We start from the raw sequence: 21,287 nt of genomic DNA, 5'->3' as shown, positions 1-21,287 counted from the left end.
CACAAATAATAAACGAGACAAATTGCAAGGAGCATTGGAGCAGACGTGAGCGCCTAGAAAATGGCCAACTGAAACTGGAGTCAGAGCTTGTGAGGTCACTCACTAGGCCACTCCCCCTTAAAGGTACACTGCACAACTGTCTGTGTGTGGACTTCTGAAAACCAGTTTTATATCTTTATATTCTCCTTGATTATATTTTTATGTTTATAATTTGCAAAAACAACATCCATCCATCCATTTTCTGAGCCGCTTCTCCTCACTAGGGTCGCGGGCGTGCTGGAGCCTATCCCAGCTGTCATCGGGCAGGAGGCGGGGTACACCCTGAACTGGTTGCCAGCCAATCGCAGGGCACATAGAAACAAACAACCATTCACACTCACAGTCATGCCTACGGGCAATTTAGAGTCTCCAATTAATGCATGTTTTTGGGATGTGGGAGGAAACCGGAGTGCCCGGAGAAAACCCACGCAGGCACGGGGAGAACATGCAAACTCCACACAGGCGGGGACGGGGATTGAACCCCGCACCTCAGAACTGTGAGGCTGACGCTCTAACCAGTCGACCACCGTGCCGCCCAAAAAAAACATTACCCATAAAAAATGTGACTTTTTTTAGGGGGGTTAGCTGTTTATTGGCATTCCAATTCATTGTAATGGGTAAAATTGATTTGATAGCCTATACAAGTCAATCCACTCTATGCGGAACGCCACGTGACCAAACCCGGAAAGCGGGACTTCCTGTAAATGCTACGTTAAGGAGCAACTAAGCTTTCATTACATGATGGTTGGAAGCCGGACTTGATCAAATTTAGTTTTCTTTATAGCTGGTGCCTTTGAACAAAAGTTAAATACATATATACCATTTATTTATTCAAACAGTCAACTGAACCGGGAGGAAGTGCTTAGACCCATTTTTCTGAATACGGAAGTATAGTATGTTGCGTATATACCGTACCGATTTGCGAGCTTGATCACGGAACAAATAAAACTAAAGCCAAGCTACCACTAGAAAGTCATGGTTTTCATTATCAGGTTCCCCAATGAAAAGTAAAACAACACCATTCCTATCTAGATACACCACAGAGTTCCCTTACACAGAGCACTTCACAGTTTATGAATGTGCACCAGTGTGTTCGTGTGTGTGTCACCTTGCTGAATGCCAGGCAGTCTTTATCTTGGTCTTTGTTTTTGACCTCAAAGTCGTACAGTGCTTTGCCCTGGGGCGGAGTCTGGCTCAGGGGGCGCAACAACTGGATGTAACTCGCCGGCAAGAACCCGTGGCAACCGTTCAACTCCCCGTGGTACCAGTTGTCATCAACCTTGCGTCGCAGGATGATGATGTCACCCTTGGAGAACTGTAGATCACCTGGCTCCTTGCCCTCGTAAGAGTAGAGAGCTTTCCCACAAGGCAGCGCTGGGATATTCTGAAAGAGATTGGAAGAGATTCTCCAGTCATAAGTTCAATAGCCGTTTAAAATCACTATAAGGTTCATACTCGATTAACTGAAGAATTCTGTTGAATGTGAGGAGTTGTTGAAGCAATTGATCCAAAGTTGAGTGCACTACTTGGCTGCGACCAGCAAATGTGCTGTTGAGTCAGTGTCATTGAATTAGTGGCCTAAGACAAGTGCTAAGACTGGAAACTCATCAAAGTCTGAAAGAAGTTTTGTTTTGAAAATCAAGATTCACATCTCAGTCATGTGATACAGGAAAAAGTAAGGAAAAATGTACACTATGTGTTTGGAGAGCTTATTCAAAAAAGGGGAACAGGCCAAATAATGAGACAGACAAAAAGGTTCAAACTTCCAAGAAAAAGAAAGCTGCATTTAAGAGACAATTTGAGCACTCCTACTTAAGGTTCCGTGCTAGTTGACACCAACACAAAACTGATTTGCATAATATTTTGTGACAGGCTAATGAGAGTTAGGGTTATGAAGCCATGAAAACTGCTTCAACACATGGGCCCAAGCGCTTGGCACTAAAACACAAGGCTTTGGAGTTTACTTTTTTTTTTTAAGAAAAAAAAGATTACCCCAAAATGGACTGGCTCGTAAAAGGGAAGTAAGCACAGAGCTCCCACTAATTACAACAACTACATGCCTCGTAATGGTGACTTCAATCATTTGTTTTTCCTTGTTTCTATGCCGGTCTGTCAAAATATGTCTTTGCTTAAAACCAGTCCGAGGTGCACAAAATGAGATAATGAATATTGACTCAATGCCACAGGAGTTCAGAACATTCAGAGAGAACCAGTCATATCTTCTTAAAAAAATATATACTTAAAAAAAAACTTTAATTGAATCAAATGCCCACCCTTAGTTTATTATCCAAAATTGTGTTTAGAGCTCTCAAGAAAACATATTTGTGCTCTTAACTTGTTGCTTTCCACGGACAAATGTTATTATATGCCATTTATTGGACAGATAGCATTACGTGCCTTCTCAAAACCTCTGAGGAGGATTAAAAGGAATACTGTCTTGCAGTAGTGTCACAGAGTACAAATTATTCCAAAAAACACCTACCAAACTCTGAGGTTCCAATTTCCAGTGAACTGTTGTTTCATTACGTTTTTCCATTAAGGAGGTGAAAGTGCTCCTTTGTGTGAAGACTGGAACAAATTGCTTTCAACTGAATTTTGGTAGTGTTGGTTTGTTTCCATTGTTCTGTTTTCATTTTAAACATTTGTGGTACTTCACATTAAAAAGTTGCAAAAGACCCAAAATGCTATGCTGCATTACATAAAACAATATGGGTAAAGAATCCAAGGCAATTCATCTAATTAATATAACTAAATTAGTGACATTAAAGAGGGATAAACCAATACCAGATACTGTACAACTGTACTTGTACTCACACTCGCAAAAAAACTCCAATACCACTTTACCAGCTTAACATATACCTTCCGGGCAAGTGGAGTAGTAGCCATGTCAGTTTTGTGGAAATACTTTAAGGGAAACACAGATGACAACACTAGCCAACCCGGAGTCGGCCGAGCAGCGCAAAGCAGAGGTCGACAAACTCGGCGCCAACTGGACGACCCCTCACCGCCAACCGTGGGGCAGCTGCCTTGGTCGCTACCCGAGCGGAGTTCATCATCCATTTTGCGGGCCGTCTGGCATGCATCGAGTTTCTCAAACTCCACTCAGAGCTGCTTGACTCCGGCCGAACCAGCAGCGCTCTCGTCATGCAACCGCGGCGGAGGAGCCAGGCTGACGGGGGCACATCAAGTAAAGAGAAGTAAGCGATAATGTGATAAAGTATTACTTCAGTTGTCCTGATAATAGTTTTATGTAATAACTGAAATACCTTGTGTTCCAGGCTACATGTATGTAAGTAAAATGTGTAAGCAAGACAGTTAAAAAAAAATAACATCCATTCCATTTTCCGTACGGCTTATCCTCACTAGTAATGGCATTATCGAGTATCAGTACTTCGTATCAGCGAGTATTCAAATGCAAGTCCTCGTAATTGTAAAAACTTGCAATTGTATTTGGTCTGAAAAAAGTGCTATTGTTGCATCACTAATTAGACATGAAAGGGGCTTTATGGTAGAGACAATCCAAGTGGGCAGCAACGGGCCAATTGACATGTTATGCTTTAAAGAAAACTACTGTATCTGAAAACAATAATTGTCACACAGAGAATTGAGATACTCTTGTCATGCAGACTGATTCTCTCCGGATGTCACTTAAGAAGCAAACAGCCAGAGGCTCTCCCACCAGACTCTCTGAGATCAGTGGTGATGCAATGTTAGGGAAAAAAAAACACAATAGCGGTGAAAACACAGTCACTACTTCTGCTATCATCCATTACAGCTAGTGCAAAATCTAGGTACACTATTCATTCAAATAATAATAAATAAATGCTCTCTCAAGTGCAGAGCAGCCAGAGACAAGAATTAATGGGGCAAAAGTAGCATTTTAAAAATTCTAAGATGAATGTATTTGTTTCTTTATGTCATTCTTCTAAACAGGTTCGAACAGGTTTGAAATGGTGTCTGCCATAGAACTTACTCAGGGTCTGGACGATCACATGCAAACACATTTTGGTGATAAGAATAAGACTTTGTATGCGAACATCTGACCTGATAACGTGCATGGCATGTTATGTTTAACCATACTAATGATAAACCGCTGAAGGACAATTGGACCTTTCCTGCAAACTTTCACATACAGTGAAGCCCCATAGGTCATACAATTTTACCATCTGATTTTGGTTGAGTGTTTAAGAAGGAAAAAAACAACTGTCCCTGTTGTGTGCCCTGTTAAGTGACAATAGTATTGCTGAGCTGTGTGCACCTTGGCCTCTTAGGGGCAGTGTGGTGCATATGTTCAGATAATACTTCATCAGATAGAAGACCAGAAGAAGAATGTCACGATTGAACTGCATTAAATATAACTCGTAGAGTATATATCTGTGAGTATTGTTATATTATCTGTCCGTGTATGTTGCTGCAGTGTTTGTGTGTGAATGTTCATTATTTGGAGTTAAATAAGTAACCTACCGCGACTTTGGCGCGATTTCTGTTAGGCTGTCAATAGGATTTTACATTGAGTGTTAGCATTAAGCTGGTGATGTTTCTAAAACTACGTGTTGAATTAAAATATACAATGTGTTTAGGTTTACACTCAGCATAAACTGGAGTGTCAATAACCAGAGTAAAGCAAGCAAAGTTGGACTATTTTTGAGAAATGCTCAGTGAGGGCAGAATGAGGAATGCTCAGGGAGGGCTGCGTCATGCGATGCACTTTGCTGTAAACTGATTGATAAAATTAAGGGGAAAAATGTCTTAGGAATGTGCTAATGGCTGTACATACAACAGTATAACTGTGCATGAAAATAAAATAATTTTTACTTTAAGTCTGGTTATACTAGTACATTTACTGTAAATAATGGTAGACTTGTCTGTGCAGATTCTCAGTGATCCGGGTCATGGTAATTTGGAAAGGTTGAATCAAGGTAACCGGACTGCTCTTGTTTGTTGAGGACTTTTCATCTTCAATCCAAAAGTCTTCTTCAGTTCTAAATTTTTGCTGTAGAGTCCCTTTAGTGATACCTCTGTGTGGTGGTCAACAATAGGGTGATGTTGCCCCAGTGTGGTTCGTGAAATGACTGTACTGCATACCTATAAGTCATCAAGTCAACATTTATGATTATTATTTTTTTGAAAGCTTATTTATAATTTAATACTTTCAGAGCGCTGGAATTTTCATGCAGTGACATGTTTGTGCATTACTTGCAGGCCAAATATATATATATATTTCTGTGTGTGTATTTGGATGCGTGTGTGTGTGTGTGAACATATACGCAAACACGTTGACCAATGCTGAGGCTTCCATCTGTTCCGATCTTTCAGTGTGAGTCTGTCTTGATTTACATTGCACCCTTGCAGAGTGACTTGTTGGTCCACTTATAGCAAACCATGCATCCATGTTTGGGTTGGAGGTTTTCAATTCTTAAACAAAACTCACAAAGCTTGTAGTCATACCTCATCTAATGTTACTGACGCATAAATCGAACATGCCAAAGCAAACTCTTCAAATTGGAGCAAAAAAAAGCAAATGGAGGGCACCTGATGTAGAAAGCGTGACTTTGGCTTGGCCGCCGATATGATGTGAAGAGTGATTCTTAGGGGGTTGAATAGAGGAGATCGCAAGGATCCTCCGGTCATGATGGTAGTGTCAGCATGTGCTATGGAGTGCATCAGTGCGTGGAAGTGACTTACAGAGGTTAGCCACCGAGGCCTGGAGCTCTTCAGTCTAAATGTTAGGGCATAAAGACTTTCCAGGCAGATAGAGAGAGAGAGAGAGTCATTACCGCACTGCAATATTTCTATCACTACTAAGTCTTCTTACATGGTTAAGAAATTCACTGTTAGGATCTCATTCCAAGATCTAAAAAATCCTGGGCTGCATGAAGGCTCTGCGCCAGGGGATGAGGTCGTTCATAAGAAGGAAGACCAAAGAAGCCGAAGGAATCTGGTTAAGTTCAAACATGCCAGCAGAGGAAATATCTAATGACATGGATGTTTTGTGTGGGTTTTATACAGTGTTTTAGGTTACATCTAACCGCATGTTGAGGGGGTAGTGAGGCAGCAGACACTGTCAAGCTGCTCTGAATGTTATTTTTTTATACAAAAAAAAATAAAACTCTTGACCACTACTACTTCTATTTTTCCGAATTTTAAAATTTTGCACCTCCCAAGGGGTTGGACACCCCTGCTCTGGTGCAGTATGATACACACACACACACACACACATAGAGAGATTTATTAAAAGGGTCTGAGTCTGTAGGGCTCACACTCACACTGAGCTAATTAAAATCATTAAATAACAGCTATACTCAGCTTCTGTACAAAAGCGGTTTTCATGTTCTGGAAAAATACCATGTAGGCCACTCCGGTCGGTCATTGTTGGACAACGGTACGCAGACCTTTTCCTGCAATTATGTATTGTAGCCAGAATCAATGACAGGATTAGGAGGTTCAGTTGTTGTTGTTGTTGTTTTCTACACATGATTGTAGTCAATCCATCAATAGTCTATAGTTTTATTGTATAGTTGAGCTGGAGTCTATCCCAGCTTACTTTGGCGAGAGGTGCGCTACACCCTGCACTGGTCACCAAGCCAATCACAGGGTACCTGTCACACTTACATGCACACCAATGGACAATTTAATAAAGTTTTTAATGACCCCAACATGCATGTTTTTGTAATGTGGGAGGAAGGTGGAGCACCCAGAGAAATGCCATGCAAAACACCGCCGTGCTGCCCTTGATTGTAATATTTAAAATATTAGCATATTGTTCCAAACAATTAGCTTTTTTCCCCCCAATTGAATTGTGTTTTTACTTGGATAGCGACGAATAATTCACTTTTGCTTTCAAATGGTGAATTGTTTCAACGGCTTCGAGTCAAAGCACCACTCGCTCTCTTTTCCATCGCTTCCATGTGAAACATCCAATTAGCGTATATAACACAGCCGAACAATTACACAACAATGATTAACAACAACAACCACATGGTAAGCTTTTGGTTCATCTATTTACGAGGATATGATAAATGAGGTAATCATTTATTTATAAATGGGGAGTAGAAAGGAGTGGAAATCAATGGGAGAAAATTCATGCTTTGTGAAAGGGAGATTGTGGCTTTATTGTTTGGTGGACATGGTGCCACTGAGACCAATAAGAGCACATTTGTTGAGTGGCGGTACTTCACAGCCTCTTGACCCACTGAGCCCATCCTCCATTTGCTCCTCTGTTTATTTCCAAGTGTACAGCGGCTGACACAAATATGACTCAAACATGAGAAGGAGACACGAGCGGCTGTGGTATTGACATGAAGCGTCGGATGCCAGGAGGACCGTTGTGGATTGGGACATTGTGCAGTAGTTGTTCGCGATGAAGGCTAACAGTTACTGGAAACTGCTTCCTATTTTGTGCATTTGGACACACAGAGGTGTAAAGATGCTGCTTTCCTTTTTCCTGTTACTGGGATCTAATAAATAGGAAATACCGCACTTAAACAGTGTCTTACTGCTTACTCTTTTTTTTTTTAAATACATCTGAGCCCATGAAAATGGATGACATTTACATAAAATGGCTGTAATTCCTGAAGGGTAAATTATAAATTTAAATACGGAACTTCTTAAATTAAAGCCCAAAGTCTCCATTCCAGTCGCAACTTGACTGTTTTATTTCAAATCCATCGTGGTGGTGTGTAACTGCACACTGTATATGCAAATAAGACAATTCTGTGTTAGATTCCCAACATTTAAGTGAATAGAAGGCTAACAAGGGCTTCGCGGTTTCCCTAAACAATGTCAGAAGCACAGACCGACTGTACATTTACAACCTCAATTCTAGTATTTGGTCTTGTTCTTGTTATTCTCTTCATTTTGTAGCTTTTCTCTTAGCTGCATTGCTCCCAGTAGTGCATGTAAATGTTAGATTTATTTGTCCAAAACTTTTGACAGCCAACTTGGACCAGCAAAATATGTCTGTAGCCATCTGCACACATTGATATATTTCTGGTATGATTGTGTATTGATGTATTTTATAACATTTTTTTCATGTTTTTGTCATGGTCTGAGATAAATATTGAATCTGACCTGCTCCGGATAATATACGCGGCAGGGTTGTGCTGTTATATTACGTTGTTATATTGTATTGATGGTTTCTAATGACATTGACATGATAGGGGTCCAAGTCGGTTAAGTCCCCACTGAAGGCCCAGGTACGAAATGCACGGCCCGCTACTGGAACCTCCAGTACTTTGGGTCAACATTCTTTGGCATTTTCTTGGTACCACTGCCAGTGCCATCACTGGACAACTGTGCAGTTACTATCCAGGTCCCATTACATAGAACCTAATGTAATTTTAGAGGCAAAAGAAAGTTCACCTCAGGAGGTGTATAAGGGAGGGGATTTGAGGGAGCACATGAACACACTTGTTACATGGATTTGCCGCAGCAACGGCAATCACGGCCAATCAAGCGTGAATTTTACACAAGTAAGTGGGACAGCGTGTTCCCCTCAGCTAATACCCCAGTCCATTTTTCTCTGACATTTTTATAATGCTATACAGAATTTGACTCAGCGGAAACTATAATTCTAGTTGGCTGCCGCAGTAAAGTCACTAAGGTGAATTATAAATCAAAACCTGACGCCATGATAAGAGAAGGACCAAAAATGTGGTGTCATATAATGTGCAGGGTTCAAAGGAGGGCTGCTGCAAGTGAGAAAGCACTGGGTGCAGATCTATGAATTATTATATTAAACAAGGCCGAAAAAAACTCAACCAAGAAACCACAAACTGATGTCTTCTTCATTTGTTTGACAGTAGCCAAACAATTCGAGAAACATTGGACTAACTGCAGGACTGGATGATAACAATTTTTATTATACAGCACTGTATCTTTGCAAAAGTCAAATGTGAAACATTGAAATTCACACACACACACACAAATCAGGGACCTATGACCTTAGAATAAGTGGAGTGAGCCCAAGATGGCATTTCAGTTCATTGTTCTGAACCACCAGATTACCTCCAATCGAAGAAATTATAATATAGCATTTATCCATTTTCGACAGCGCTTGTTCACGATTGGGTGACAGGTGAGCTGCACCCTATCTCAGATAACTTTGGGTGAGAGACAGTGTACACGTTCTGGACCGCCAGCCAATCGCATGGCACAAAAAAACGTAAAAACTAAATAAGTCTGGGGTTACATTTTAAAATTTCCAATTATTGAAATGAGTGCCCTGAAAAGGGTCAAAATCATCAGGGATTGTGGAGTTTGCATCTTACCGACTTGCAAAGTTTCAAATTAAATTTAATGCTTGATCTCAAAATTCATGTGTCTCACTCACTGTTGAGACTCCATTTAGGAAGGTTTCACTTCAAAGGAAACATTTGCATACCGTGTATAAGAAATGCCACCAAGCTTCAGCTCAGGTGAGCAGTCAGAGAAATAAGGAATTAAAAGGGGCTAAACCGTATAGTTTGGAAGGCATCTTCTTGCCTGGATTCACTCATCTGTCAGCCGTCGCGCTCGCCAACACTAACATTCCCATGCCGTGCCGGTCCCGAGCGCATGTGTGTGTGTGTGTGTGTGTGGAGGATAGCCGTTGGGACAGGATGTTCTACTCCACTCACATCCTCATCCATTTTTATAAAACCAAACCATTTTGTCCCTGCAGACTGTCTACCGACCTCTCGTTCTCCCTCTCCCTACACACACACACACGTGCAGGCACACACACACATTTTAACTGTGATTGCTCTCTTGCCTCTTGCTCATCTGTCCTTGGAGGGGCATTGGGCCTTTTTTTCCGAAACGTGTAAGTGCGTGTGTGCACGTGTGTGTGTTCCGAATGTGCGTGTGTGTAGAAATAATGTAGTAAATCTGCAGAGATCTTTTTCCAGTCTGCTGTGCGACCAGCATTCTATCATGCTGAGCTTTTTTTTATTGGAGCAGACACACAAGTGCAACACGCAGCTTGTGCGTTAAGATCATATAAATGTGGTTAATAGTAAGAAGTGAGGTTGAAATACAGTGAAACCTTAACATAAAAAAATACATTCACACAAGGTATTAATAGAAAAAAAAACTTGAGTTCTACATGAAAACACCCAGTGTGAAAGTAAATAATGTTGGCATGTGTCAGCAGATCAGCAGGTTCACAAAAATACAGTAAAGTACATCACAGATATAAGCACACGCGGCTATCTGGCAGCCATTCAGTGCACTATTGATTCACTTTCCATCTATAATTCAAGATACAACATACACCTCTGTTTAAGTGGCAAAACACGAACACACTAGCAGCAAGACAAAAAAGAAAAAAAAAGAACCCCTAGTGATGTAAAAACTTAAGACACGCTGCAACATGCAGAATTCTAGCCAGCGGCTACCACTGCGACTACAGTTTCAGCCCTTTCTTGCCCTTTTTTTCATTCACCCCTCCCACTCAACTCAAACTGTCAAGACGTCTTAGGTCATTCATTCCCTTTCATTTCTTTTTTACAATCAAGAAAAATCCATTGGGGTCATTAATGGTGTAGTTGTTTTCTAGCGCGGGTTAAATTCACAGTAATTCACTAATCTGTTTTATGTCCAAAGTCAGCTGGGGGAGGCTACTGCTTTTCGCAACTCTACCATTGCCAGTTATATTTAAATATTCATTGTAGCAGAATATTGACAGAATTCAACCTGCTTGAATTCTACAAAGTACTTAATAAAGATAATCACCCACAAAAATACAAATCTGCCAATATTCTCTTTTGGATGTGTAGTTTCTTTGTGTATGTATGGATATCCAATTGTTGTTGTTGTACATATTATAGTATAAATGTGTACAAATTTAGCAAAAGGTCTTGGATGTCAGCATGTTAAATTCAATAGTTTCTATGAAGAAACAAGTTTTCAAAAAGCCCCAATATTTGAAGTTAGTTAAGTGGACACAGAACTGAGCTATTTGTCTGAATTTAAATCACGTGTTGACTTTTCTTTCTCAGCTTGTTATTGGGGTGTCTGTGCGACCTCGACAAAGGTTAAGGTGATTGAGACATCATTTTGCTTCTGTCCTCTCCATCGCAGCATTGAGATCATTCTATCAGTTAGTCAGTCCTACAACAGTACATCTTGTGGTCTTTTCTCAGTGACCCGTCCGCATGCCACATACAGACAGTGTGGGATGCGATGCCTTTATTCTCTACGGGCGCTGACATTTTTATTTCCATATTCTGGGCTCGCTGGCGAGATCCAGTCCACTATTTCACACGTAGGCTATATTAAATTAGCTAACACTGATACCTTGTGTTGGCGATCGTAGACGTGCTGGTAAAGTACGTGAGTTAGTTCTGCTTTGCAGTAGACACCTTGGACTTTATCTTCCTTTTTTAAGTATGAAATTGATCCCAAACTTTGGACATTCTCTGTTTTTTATAGTCTTTTGCTCCCTGGTGGTGCCTTGACATACAAGATCAATGACCGGCGAATTATGACATTAAAGCCGATCAGCCGATCAGCATAAAATGCGAATTATCGGCCGATACCGACAAGGCCGATAAAATCGGTGTAAAGTCTACTGATTGTGACTATATTTTTTAGAAGAAAATCATCCAGAATGGACACTGGATTGAGATGCAACTCCAAAAGTTGTAATGCATATTCATCAGAATCATCATCACAGACACAAAATTGTGCAACTTTTGTTGCACACATTACAATGCAAACAATTCATCCAGTAATGACATGCATCAAAAAGCTAATTACCCCCCCAAAAAAGATAATGCAATATATTATTGCTTCATCGTATTGGGAGGCTGTTGCATCATTAAAAACATCCTGTAGCCTTTTAACTGATGAAATATTAATAGACAATGTGACATGAGACCTGATGGCTAAATTGAGGATTACATCTTTCCATCAGTCACAGTGCAATGATTGCATTGTGTTGTACAAAAGCAAGGTGGAAATGAATGATTTGAATGCGTTGTATGATAGTTAATGATATATTAAAAGGTCAGTCACACACATTTACGAATATGTACATTTAATCAGTTAGTCATATACAAATTAGCAGTCAACTGTACTGCCCAACAAGTGAAATGCAATTTGGATATGGCCATCAGGCTGCACCGTCATGATCTCAATAAATGTATTTATTAATATGTTGTGGGGAATCAAGATGGGGTTTTCATTCGTCATCATCTGTTCTGTGTGGACATACAGAGTTCCCCTGCTACATTGCAGTTTATTGTTTACGCTCACACTATATTGTGTGTTTTTGGGTTTTTTTCCCAGGGCCATCTTAACACTATACTTACTTACTGTAACGCCCTTACATGTGGGAAAGGAGAGAGCCACGGTCACCGATGCACTTTCAAATTACAGTATTTATTGAATGCTGGGAGAACAGTAAAACAAAGTGAGCACAGTCACGCAGAAGCTGCTGTCACTCACAGTTCTCGCCCAGACACTTAACGCTTGCCTTCATCACATGGCATGGCATGGTACACACATTACAGAGACACAACGAAATGTATAGTATTTTCTCTCCATCTTATCCTGGCAATTTGTTTTATTCTGTTCAAATATGCTAACAATGTGTTTAAAAGTGTTTAAACTGTGTCTTTTAATAAGTTTAAGTGTGTTTTAACAAGCTTAAATGTGTTTAAAGCATGTAGGAGTGGTAAAATAAATTTGTATGGTCTCTGAATATCGCAGACTTTCTCGTATTCCAGCCATGTCTGGAACGTATCTCCCGGGATTACAATATTTTGAAAAAAGCTTTTTTGATGAAGTCAGTGGCAGTTTCTGGCATGTGCAATATATGTGGCCGCAGACAGCAGCATGGCTGGGGGCGTGGCAACATCTCCCCAAATTCTTTTTACATTTCCAAGTGAAATGGTTCTCTATTGTGTAATAACAGGACATGTCTGAAAAAATATTGATTTGTAAATGCAAATAAGAGATAAACAAGTAGCCTGCGGTTGACTGCAGTGTTGTTTATTATGCCTCCGCAGCTCCCGCAAACTCACATTATGGCAAGTGAGGACGGTACACTCTTAGAAGCAGCTAAGGAAACAAAAGGCAAATCCATAACACATTGCAATGTCAATCACTGGCATTTTGTATGGGAAATTTGCATCTCCTTGCGCGAGTTGCCTTGTAGACTGGCCTTAGAATTGCTTTTATAATTCTCTATTTGTTTCGTTAATTCTAATTATTATTTGCTGTTTTTGCATTATCTTTTTATAATTCCATATGATTTCAAGAAAATATTTCCACTCCATTGTGTTTTTCATCGGTGTATGTGTTCGTGTGTGTAGGTGACTTGCTAGGACTGCTACTGATTTCAATTTACCAAAAATTAATTCATTTATTTCTACTGCATCTAAAATGAGACCCGTCTGCCCGCAGGGTCAAAGCCTCACCAGAAGAGGAGGAGGCCGAGTCTCATCTCCTTTGGTCCCTTCCACTGGGTTTTCATTATAAAAGCTGCTCTTTTCTGCAGCCTCCCACTGTGACTCAACTGACGGATTTCATTGTGATCATACTTGTGAAGTAACTCAGTTATTCACTTGTGATGACAATGAAGGAGTTTTGCATTACAGCTCAAAAGTCGTATATTTGCATAAAAAAAGGACGATGGAAATATTTGCATGGATGGGAAAGACATATGCAGGGGGCAGGTGACGTTTCTAAGGGTGACAGGTCGCCATCGATGTGTCCTTTCTATTCGGTCCCTCGCCTCGAGAAGCCTGTTACTGCGGCGACAGGGTGCGTTGAGTGACAGATGGTCGCTGTGGCGTGTCGACGGTTGTTATGAGTACTTAATGTGTCAGTCACACTAACAGACAACTAAAGAGCTTAAATGATACACTCATAGTCGCAAGAACCTGCTGATATTCACTCAAGGTTTGGAGTTAATAAAGTGTGCAAGATTTGTGAAAAAAGGATTTCAGTCATTCGGAGGATGTCTCCTGGAACACATCTAAGCCATGACACAAAGCGAGACACCTTCCAACCCTGAACATGATAAGCAGCTCAGGGCAATGAAATGTACTTTGGCCTCACAAGATTTGAAGAAGTGGAAAGAATGGAAAAGTAGATGCTCACAGGATAATTTTCTTGGTGAAAAAGAAAAAAAAAACCTGCACTATGTTAACACATTAATTCTCTAGAGAAGGATATTCTCCAGTTTAAGGCTGCCACTATTGAATCAGAATCAGAATCAGAATCAGAATCAGAATCAGAATCATCTTTATTTGCCAAGTATGTCCAAAACACACAAGGAATTTGTCTCCGGTAGTTGGAGCCGCTCTAGTACAACAGACAGTCAATTTACAGAACACTTTGGAGACATAAAGACATTAACAAAAAACAACAACAAACAACAATTGTGCAAAAAGATGCAGAGTCCTCAGTTCGAATGGCTAATATCGCAATAGTCCGGTGCAATGACCATTGTGCAAAGGGCACTGAGACTTCAAGGAGTGTATGCGGTTTAAAGTGACAAGTACTGCGATAATCTGGGACAATGGTTGTGCAAATGTTACAGATACTCCTCAATCAGTGTGCAAATGGAGCAGATACTACTCTGGCATGAGTGGCCACTATATGCAAATAGTGCAGCACGGCGAGACAACTACAGTGAGTGCACGAGTAATACATAATACAGAAATGTGACAACGAACTCAAGTCAAAAAAAAAAAAAAATCTTTTTAGAATTGATTCTCCTATTGATTATTGATCGAGTAATCAAATAATAATCATCCCCCCACTATTACTAATTTTACCATACCATTTCAGATAAAAAACACTCAGCTCACTCATACTTATCATTTTATATGTACATTACACAGCTAACAGTATCTTAAAACTCACTTAAAGATGCTCCTTTGTTGTTTTTGGCAAAGTGTTTCATTGGCCCAACACTGTGTCCATCTGTAATAAATCTCTGTGTGAAACATGGGTTCAGGTGACGGTTTTTTTCCCCACATTTTTTTATACAGTTTGGGAAACAGATTATTTGAACAGATTAAAGCAAAGTCAATTTGTAGCAGAAGGACAGGAAGAGAAACGTAGGGAGAAGGAAAGGAACAGCTCATGATCCAAAGCATACCACATACAGTAAGTGCTGAACATGGTATGGCATGCACATGTATGGCTGCTAATGGAACTGCTGTTTATTGATAAAGTGACAAGGTGATTTTGAGGGGTATGTAATAGGATGATATTCTACTCACATTCAACTTAATGCTACAAAATAAGATAGCTGAATAATGATGCTAAATATAACATGAAGCAGCTCAAGACTTTTTGAATACAAATGAATATATATATTTTTTTCCATTGGCCAAGTCAGTCACCAACTCAATAAAACATAGTTTCCCAAAAAGTAAAGGAAAATGCATCAAGACCCCTAAACAAACAATAAGGTGGCTGCAGTAAAAGCATGGCAAGCTCACAGTTTGGTGATGCCCACAGGCTCCTGACTGCAGGCCGTAATTAACTACAATAGATTTTCTTATGTTATTATGGACATAAAAAAAAATATGTCACTCACTTTTAGGACACTGCATAAAATGGTTGTCAATCCTAAATGGTAAATATGTGTGAAACCTATTAAATTAAGGCTGAAGTCTAGACATCAATCACATCTTGAATGCCCAAATACATTTGGACCAAATTACAAAAACAAATTCGTGAGAGGAAGAGGAAAAGATGAAGAGTCTGCTGCCTGCCAACAAGCATTTCCAAAGTGTTATAAATTATCTTTGTCCGTGGCATTTTTCCAAACAACATTAGATGGGGCAGAGTGACAAATAATAGATTGTTAGGTGTCAATCCATTCAAATTGAGTTTTCACTTATCTAATAGTCTGGCAATATGTCAGAGACGGTTTAAGCATGTCCTCATAAGAGTTTAAAGCAGAGATTGATTACCAACAGGACAATGTGGAATGCTGCCCAGGTGCCTTGGAGACCAGGGTTACTCCAAGCTATTAAGGTGTACCTCATTTAAATAATTGCACATTTGTAAGATATTGGGAGAACTTAAGTGCAATACCAAGTATGCTCTCTCATTTAGAATCACTTATCTGATCTTGAGAAACAATCAGAAAGGAATGGATTCAACAAATGATTTTTTCTACTGAGGCAGCACGGTGGAGGGGGTTGTCACATCAGCCTCACGGTTCTGAGGTCAAAATCCTAACCCTTTTTCCTTTATAATTTGAAATGCATTGATTTTACGCCTCATAAATGTACCAAGGGTGAATATAAAGTTGAGTATTGTGGATATCTTGCTACCAAGCATGTCTGTATTGTTTACGGTTCTTGAGCTACAGGGTACATGTATTTTTACACACTCTGGAGAGCAAAAAAAATGGTTTATGAGCAATAACTTGGAAAAATAATGATGAATGTATTCAAGTCAAACATATATATGTCTTTTGCGGATATTGTGGTAATAAAAAAAAGCATGTCTGTAGCTAATATAATTCTTGAGATACAGCACGTACATACCTCTGAAGGCCTACGTGTGAAAACAAAAATCAGTCAGTTTATCAGTCATTATTTCACAAAAACATTTGCTGCTTCATAAATGTTGAAACCAGATACAAACTTGGGTATTGTTTGCGTTTTGATCTGGATCTGTTACAGTTCTGGAGATATAACATGACAATTGGACTTTGTTTGAGTCCGAAAATTCTACATACTCAAGCCCTAACGCTACAATCTTGTGATCTTATTTGTGAAGGAACTGAACTGTTCTTTAACTGTTTCATATGTCCCACCAGTACGTAGGGCTTAAAATCAATGGATTTCAAGTTATCAAGGAAAAAAACAGATTCTTGGGGCGGCCATCTTGGATTTTGGGGCCTCCATCTTAGAATTTTGCATGGCCGGCGGTATTTTTTTAAAAGGGTGGGATTTATGGAGAATACCATGTACCAAATTGCCTCCTTGTATCACCATTTCACTTATCTGCTCCACGAATATGTTTTCACAACATTGTAGGACATCGAATAGAATTCATATCGTTGAACGTTCAACGTTGAGTTCAAGTAAATCAAACTGGTTAAGCTGTTTGTTATACATTATAATCTTTACTTATATTTACTCTTATACAAAGATTTTGTTGCCTTTTAAATTCGGCATTGGGCAGCAATTTAGCACACACCAGCTGAATGAATTTCAGTTTCATGAACCACTATACTATCAATGGCCAGCTCCATCCATCCCTTTTCTGAGCCGCTTCTCCTCACTAGGGTCGCGGGCGTGCTGGAGCCTATCCCAGCTGTCATCGGGCAGGAGGCGGGGTACACCTTGAACTGGTTGCCAGCCAATCGCAGGGCACATAGAAACAAACAACCATTCGCACTCACAGTCATGCCTACGGACAATTTAGAGTCTCCAATTAATGCATGTTTTTGGGAGGTGGGAGGAAACCGGAGTGCCCGGAGAAAACCCACGCAGGCACGGGGAGAACATGCAAACTCCACACAGGCGGGGGCCGGGGATTGAACCCGGGTCCTCAGAACTGTGAGGCTGACGCTCTAACCAGTCGGCCACCGTACCTCCATTTTAATCTGAGGTCATCTGGGTGGCATCAACAAATCTTAACCCCGGAGTCCTCCTGGGAGCTTTGCAACAGCCCTGAACCATTGTGGACGCTAATGAAAGATGTTATGATAGAGTCTGACAGAACAGCTAGCACATCATCTATCTCGCTCTCCTCTTACACACACATCAAAAACATGAACACTGTTGTGGGAACACTGATGTCAAGAGGAACTGGTGAATCCCCCCCGGGGCTCCCTATTGACAATTTACTGCAAAGGAGGTTCTTCTAGCATGATGTGAGTCTTTAAAATAGCGTACACACATATATGGGGCAATGACGGCAAAGGTGTTTGGATGGGAGCTGTTGGCAACAGCCAACCAGCAGGCTGCATGGTGTGATGACTTTGATTGAGGGCTACCGTTTCCACTTGGCATCTCCTCTCCAACACCTTTTCACTGCATGCATCCTCCACCTGGCATGTTTCCCTTATCACATCGACAGTCACAGCGGTTTGCTGCAGGCTTTTTCCATTTTTTTCTCTGCTCTTTATTCGTCATTGGTAATTCCATTCATTTTTGTGGCAAACAAGTGAGGTCAGCGCTGAATAAAAAGCAGTTCAGAAACAATATAATGACCTTATTTTCATATTTCAACATTACACCCCGAATTACTTTGTTACTGGTTGTAAGTGCAGATGTGAATGCAAAGAGTGATTGTCCTTATTTACTTTATCAACCTTGTACACGCTGAATACATACGGAAATACAACTAAGAAACTAAACCTCTCCATGAATACCAATAATCTATCAAAAATGTGAGAAAGAATTTGACTAACAGACCTGATTGGATGTAGCGAAATGCTCATGTGTTGCTTCTAAAAGAAATAAAAGGTCACACAGGAGAATAAATTTACCCTAGCAGCTTGCTGGTAAACATTTGTTGAAATTTAACTGTCTTAGGAGTTTTATTTCAACCACAGTGTGAAAGAAGAGAACAGCTGAAAATTCATCATGTAGATGCAGTACATAAATAAATCTTACTAATAATATAAAATGTTGTTTAACACTATGAACAAAAACCCTTAATCCACCCACAAGAGTCAAGATTTGTCGCTGCAAAAGTGCAGGCTAACGCCATAGTTATTATCTTAGGTGAAACAGCCAGGTGTCCCATTATTTCCGTTACATGTATTTTACATTAAGAAATTTACGAGGAATAGCCAACCATATCAACGTGAGCATCCATACTGTGAGCTGTAATATTGCACGCGGCATTGACAATGTCGACAGCCTCAAGGATAAAAACAACATCACCCAGAATAAAGCTCTTGCCTTTGGCTACCCACATCAAATTTGAAAGACTGACTTTTGTACAACTCCCAAAAACCTATTTCTACATTCTTTTTTAAATAAAAAGTATGTAATCTATGCAGTTTGTCAGAACAGTACAATAGTTTTCTATTTTCATGATTTGCTGATATAATGACTGGTTGATAACCAGTCAAAGCAGTTTACTCCTGCCTACTTTGTCATCCACCCACCAATTATTTCTAGCTGGTATCCATAGACATTCATTTTTTTTTACCTTGTGGAGTTGAGAAAAAGAACACAATGTTCGTACAAATAAACATATTTACTAATTTAATACTAAAAAAATAATTCTTGAAATTTTCTTTCCAGTCTCCCGCATTTTTCAGGGATTCAAAATAATGCATAGTCAAAAGCATACTGAGGGCAAGATTTACAAAATAGTTATGCTGCGTCAATGTGTCTTACCCTTTTTAGTTTGGCAGTCATTACTGGCATGTATTCAGTCTTTAGTCGATGAAAATAGCTGTCATTTCCCTCCCGCAATCTTCCTTGTGGCACTTTGTGAATCCCTTTTTACGCTTTAGTCTTCAGAGACAGAACATTTTCCTCGAGATTGATAAGGCACGAATTGTGTGCCATTAGTAATGCTCACTCCAGCACGCCCGCGACCCTAGTGAGGATAAAGCGGTACAGAAAATGGATGGATAGTAATGCTCAAAGTTGTCTTCAACCAATCTTTTGCTATGAATCTTCGATGCATATGCAACATGCATAGAGAGGAATGCTGGGAACATTTGCAAGAATAATACACACACTATAATACAAGCTGAGTGCATCTAATTGATGAAATTAATTGTTGAAATTCAGGCACAAAATGTCTGTTAGGTGTGATAGGAATAGGTACAAATCACAATAGTTACATTTTGCTGGAAGTTCATGATCATTGTACATAGTAAAGCACATTCATTATATGAATATTAATTGTTAATAAAGCATGGAACATAATGTCTATTATAGTTTTATGCTGCAATGTTCCCACAAGTCTACTATAATGCAGTTTATACAGATGCACCTCTCATGTACAGCATATAGGATTAATTGAAAGAATGCACAGTATGGTCTCCCTGCACTTGCTAATTAATTTACACCAGATTGAACAGCTAAGAAAATCTGATAATTAATGCAGCCGACGGGAACACTTTATCTGGAGATAATTATTCTGCTGAGAAAGATGTAAAAAGAAATTCACCTGGCATATTTTAAGGTACTGCAAAATTTCACTTAGACTCGGTGAAACGGTTGATTGAGGCAAACTGTCACTCAAATTCAAATCTACTCATTTGCCATCTTACATACACATGCTACTGTAGCATATATCAATCAGATGAATCAGTTTCTCTCTTATGTTCAAAACACGCACCAATATGCTCATTGCTGATGCAAAATGAAAGAAAACGGAACAAAACAAAACAACAGCAAATGACCAGGCAATGGTATAAAGGTGATCCAGTCTCCAATGACGTTATGAAGCACTATTCACACCAAAAGCTAAGTTACGACAGAAAAAGCTGGAACAGCAGTTCCACAGTAGAGTAGAGTGCACAACATAGTGTAGTCTATGTGGGACAGTACCAGAAGTGGTGAGGGTTAAGGTTAGGTGGTGGTACATAGCTCAAAAAGATTCACGTTTATTCAGCTTCATACAGCTACTCATCAAACTGTAATGATGATAATTTGTTCTTCGTAGAAAAACACTCACTAAATTGTGGTTCAAACTGTATGCTGGATTGTTAGCTACAGTGTAAATGAGACAGAATATTCTGTATTCTGAGGGAAGTTGGGTGACAGTTCAATTGTGGATAGTTTGATTTATACCAAAATGCACAAATGTTCCTGGAAACCTCCAAAAACCATACTTGAAAATGATACCTGATTTAAAAACCTGATAAAGTATAGAAGAGTACTGCATGCTGTTAGATTTTTCATGATGTGTGTGTGGGGAAACGAAATTCTCCATTATTGCCACCAGGGGTTGAATGACTAACGTTTTTTGGGAGTCGATGCAAATGTGATGAAAGTTGCGTCAGTCATATTAGTCATGATAGAAAAAATTAAACATTTGTCTGTTTCACTGGGCACAAACAGCTTTTTTTTTTTTCTTTTTTCTTTTTTTTTTAGTACTCTCGGACCCATACAAACATGAAGACTGTGTTGCCTTTTTGGCCAGTTATTCCGCTGCTCTACAGAGCATTATAGTGCGGCAAAGGCAGCAGATGACCGACTTGAAAGTCTTCTGTAAATTGGCCGATTGGAAGCTGAGTTACCAAAAATACATGATTTGGTATGAGTAGACTTCAAGCTTTAAATGACAATGCGGAGTACTAAAGTCGACTCGTC

The 21,287-nt window shown here is 39.8% G+C and overlaps 1 protein-coding gene across 2 annotated transcripts in view; it reads right to left on the bottom strand.

Moving 5' to 3' along the window:
- The window catches only part of LOC133486861 (E3 ubiquitin-protein ligase SH3RF3-like), a 96,062-nt gene that overhangs the window by 37,586 nt on the left and 37,189 nt on the right, over positions 1 to 21,287 (bottom strand). For both annotated transcript variants that reach the window (XM_061792619.1, XM_061792621.1), the window contains exon 2: positions 1,148 to 1,423. In XM_061792619.1, the coding sequence (XP_061648603.1) occupies positions 1,148 to 1,423 (276 nt within the window). The remainder of the gene's footprint in view (positions 1 to 1,147; positions 1,424 to 21,287) is intronic.

This window comes from Phyllopteryx taeniolatus, chromosome 12, assembly GCF_024500385.1.
Source record: "Phyllopteryx taeniolatus isolate TA_2022b chromosome 12, UOR_Ptae_1.2, whole genome shotgun sequence".
NCBI classification, from domain to species: Eukaryota; Metazoa; Chordata; class Actinopteri; order Syngnathiformes; family Syngnathidae; genus Phyllopteryx; species Phyllopteryx taeniolatus.
The sequence above is the reverse complement of the archived record's forward strand: the minus strand, read 5'-3'. Positions and strand labels throughout refer to the sequence as shown.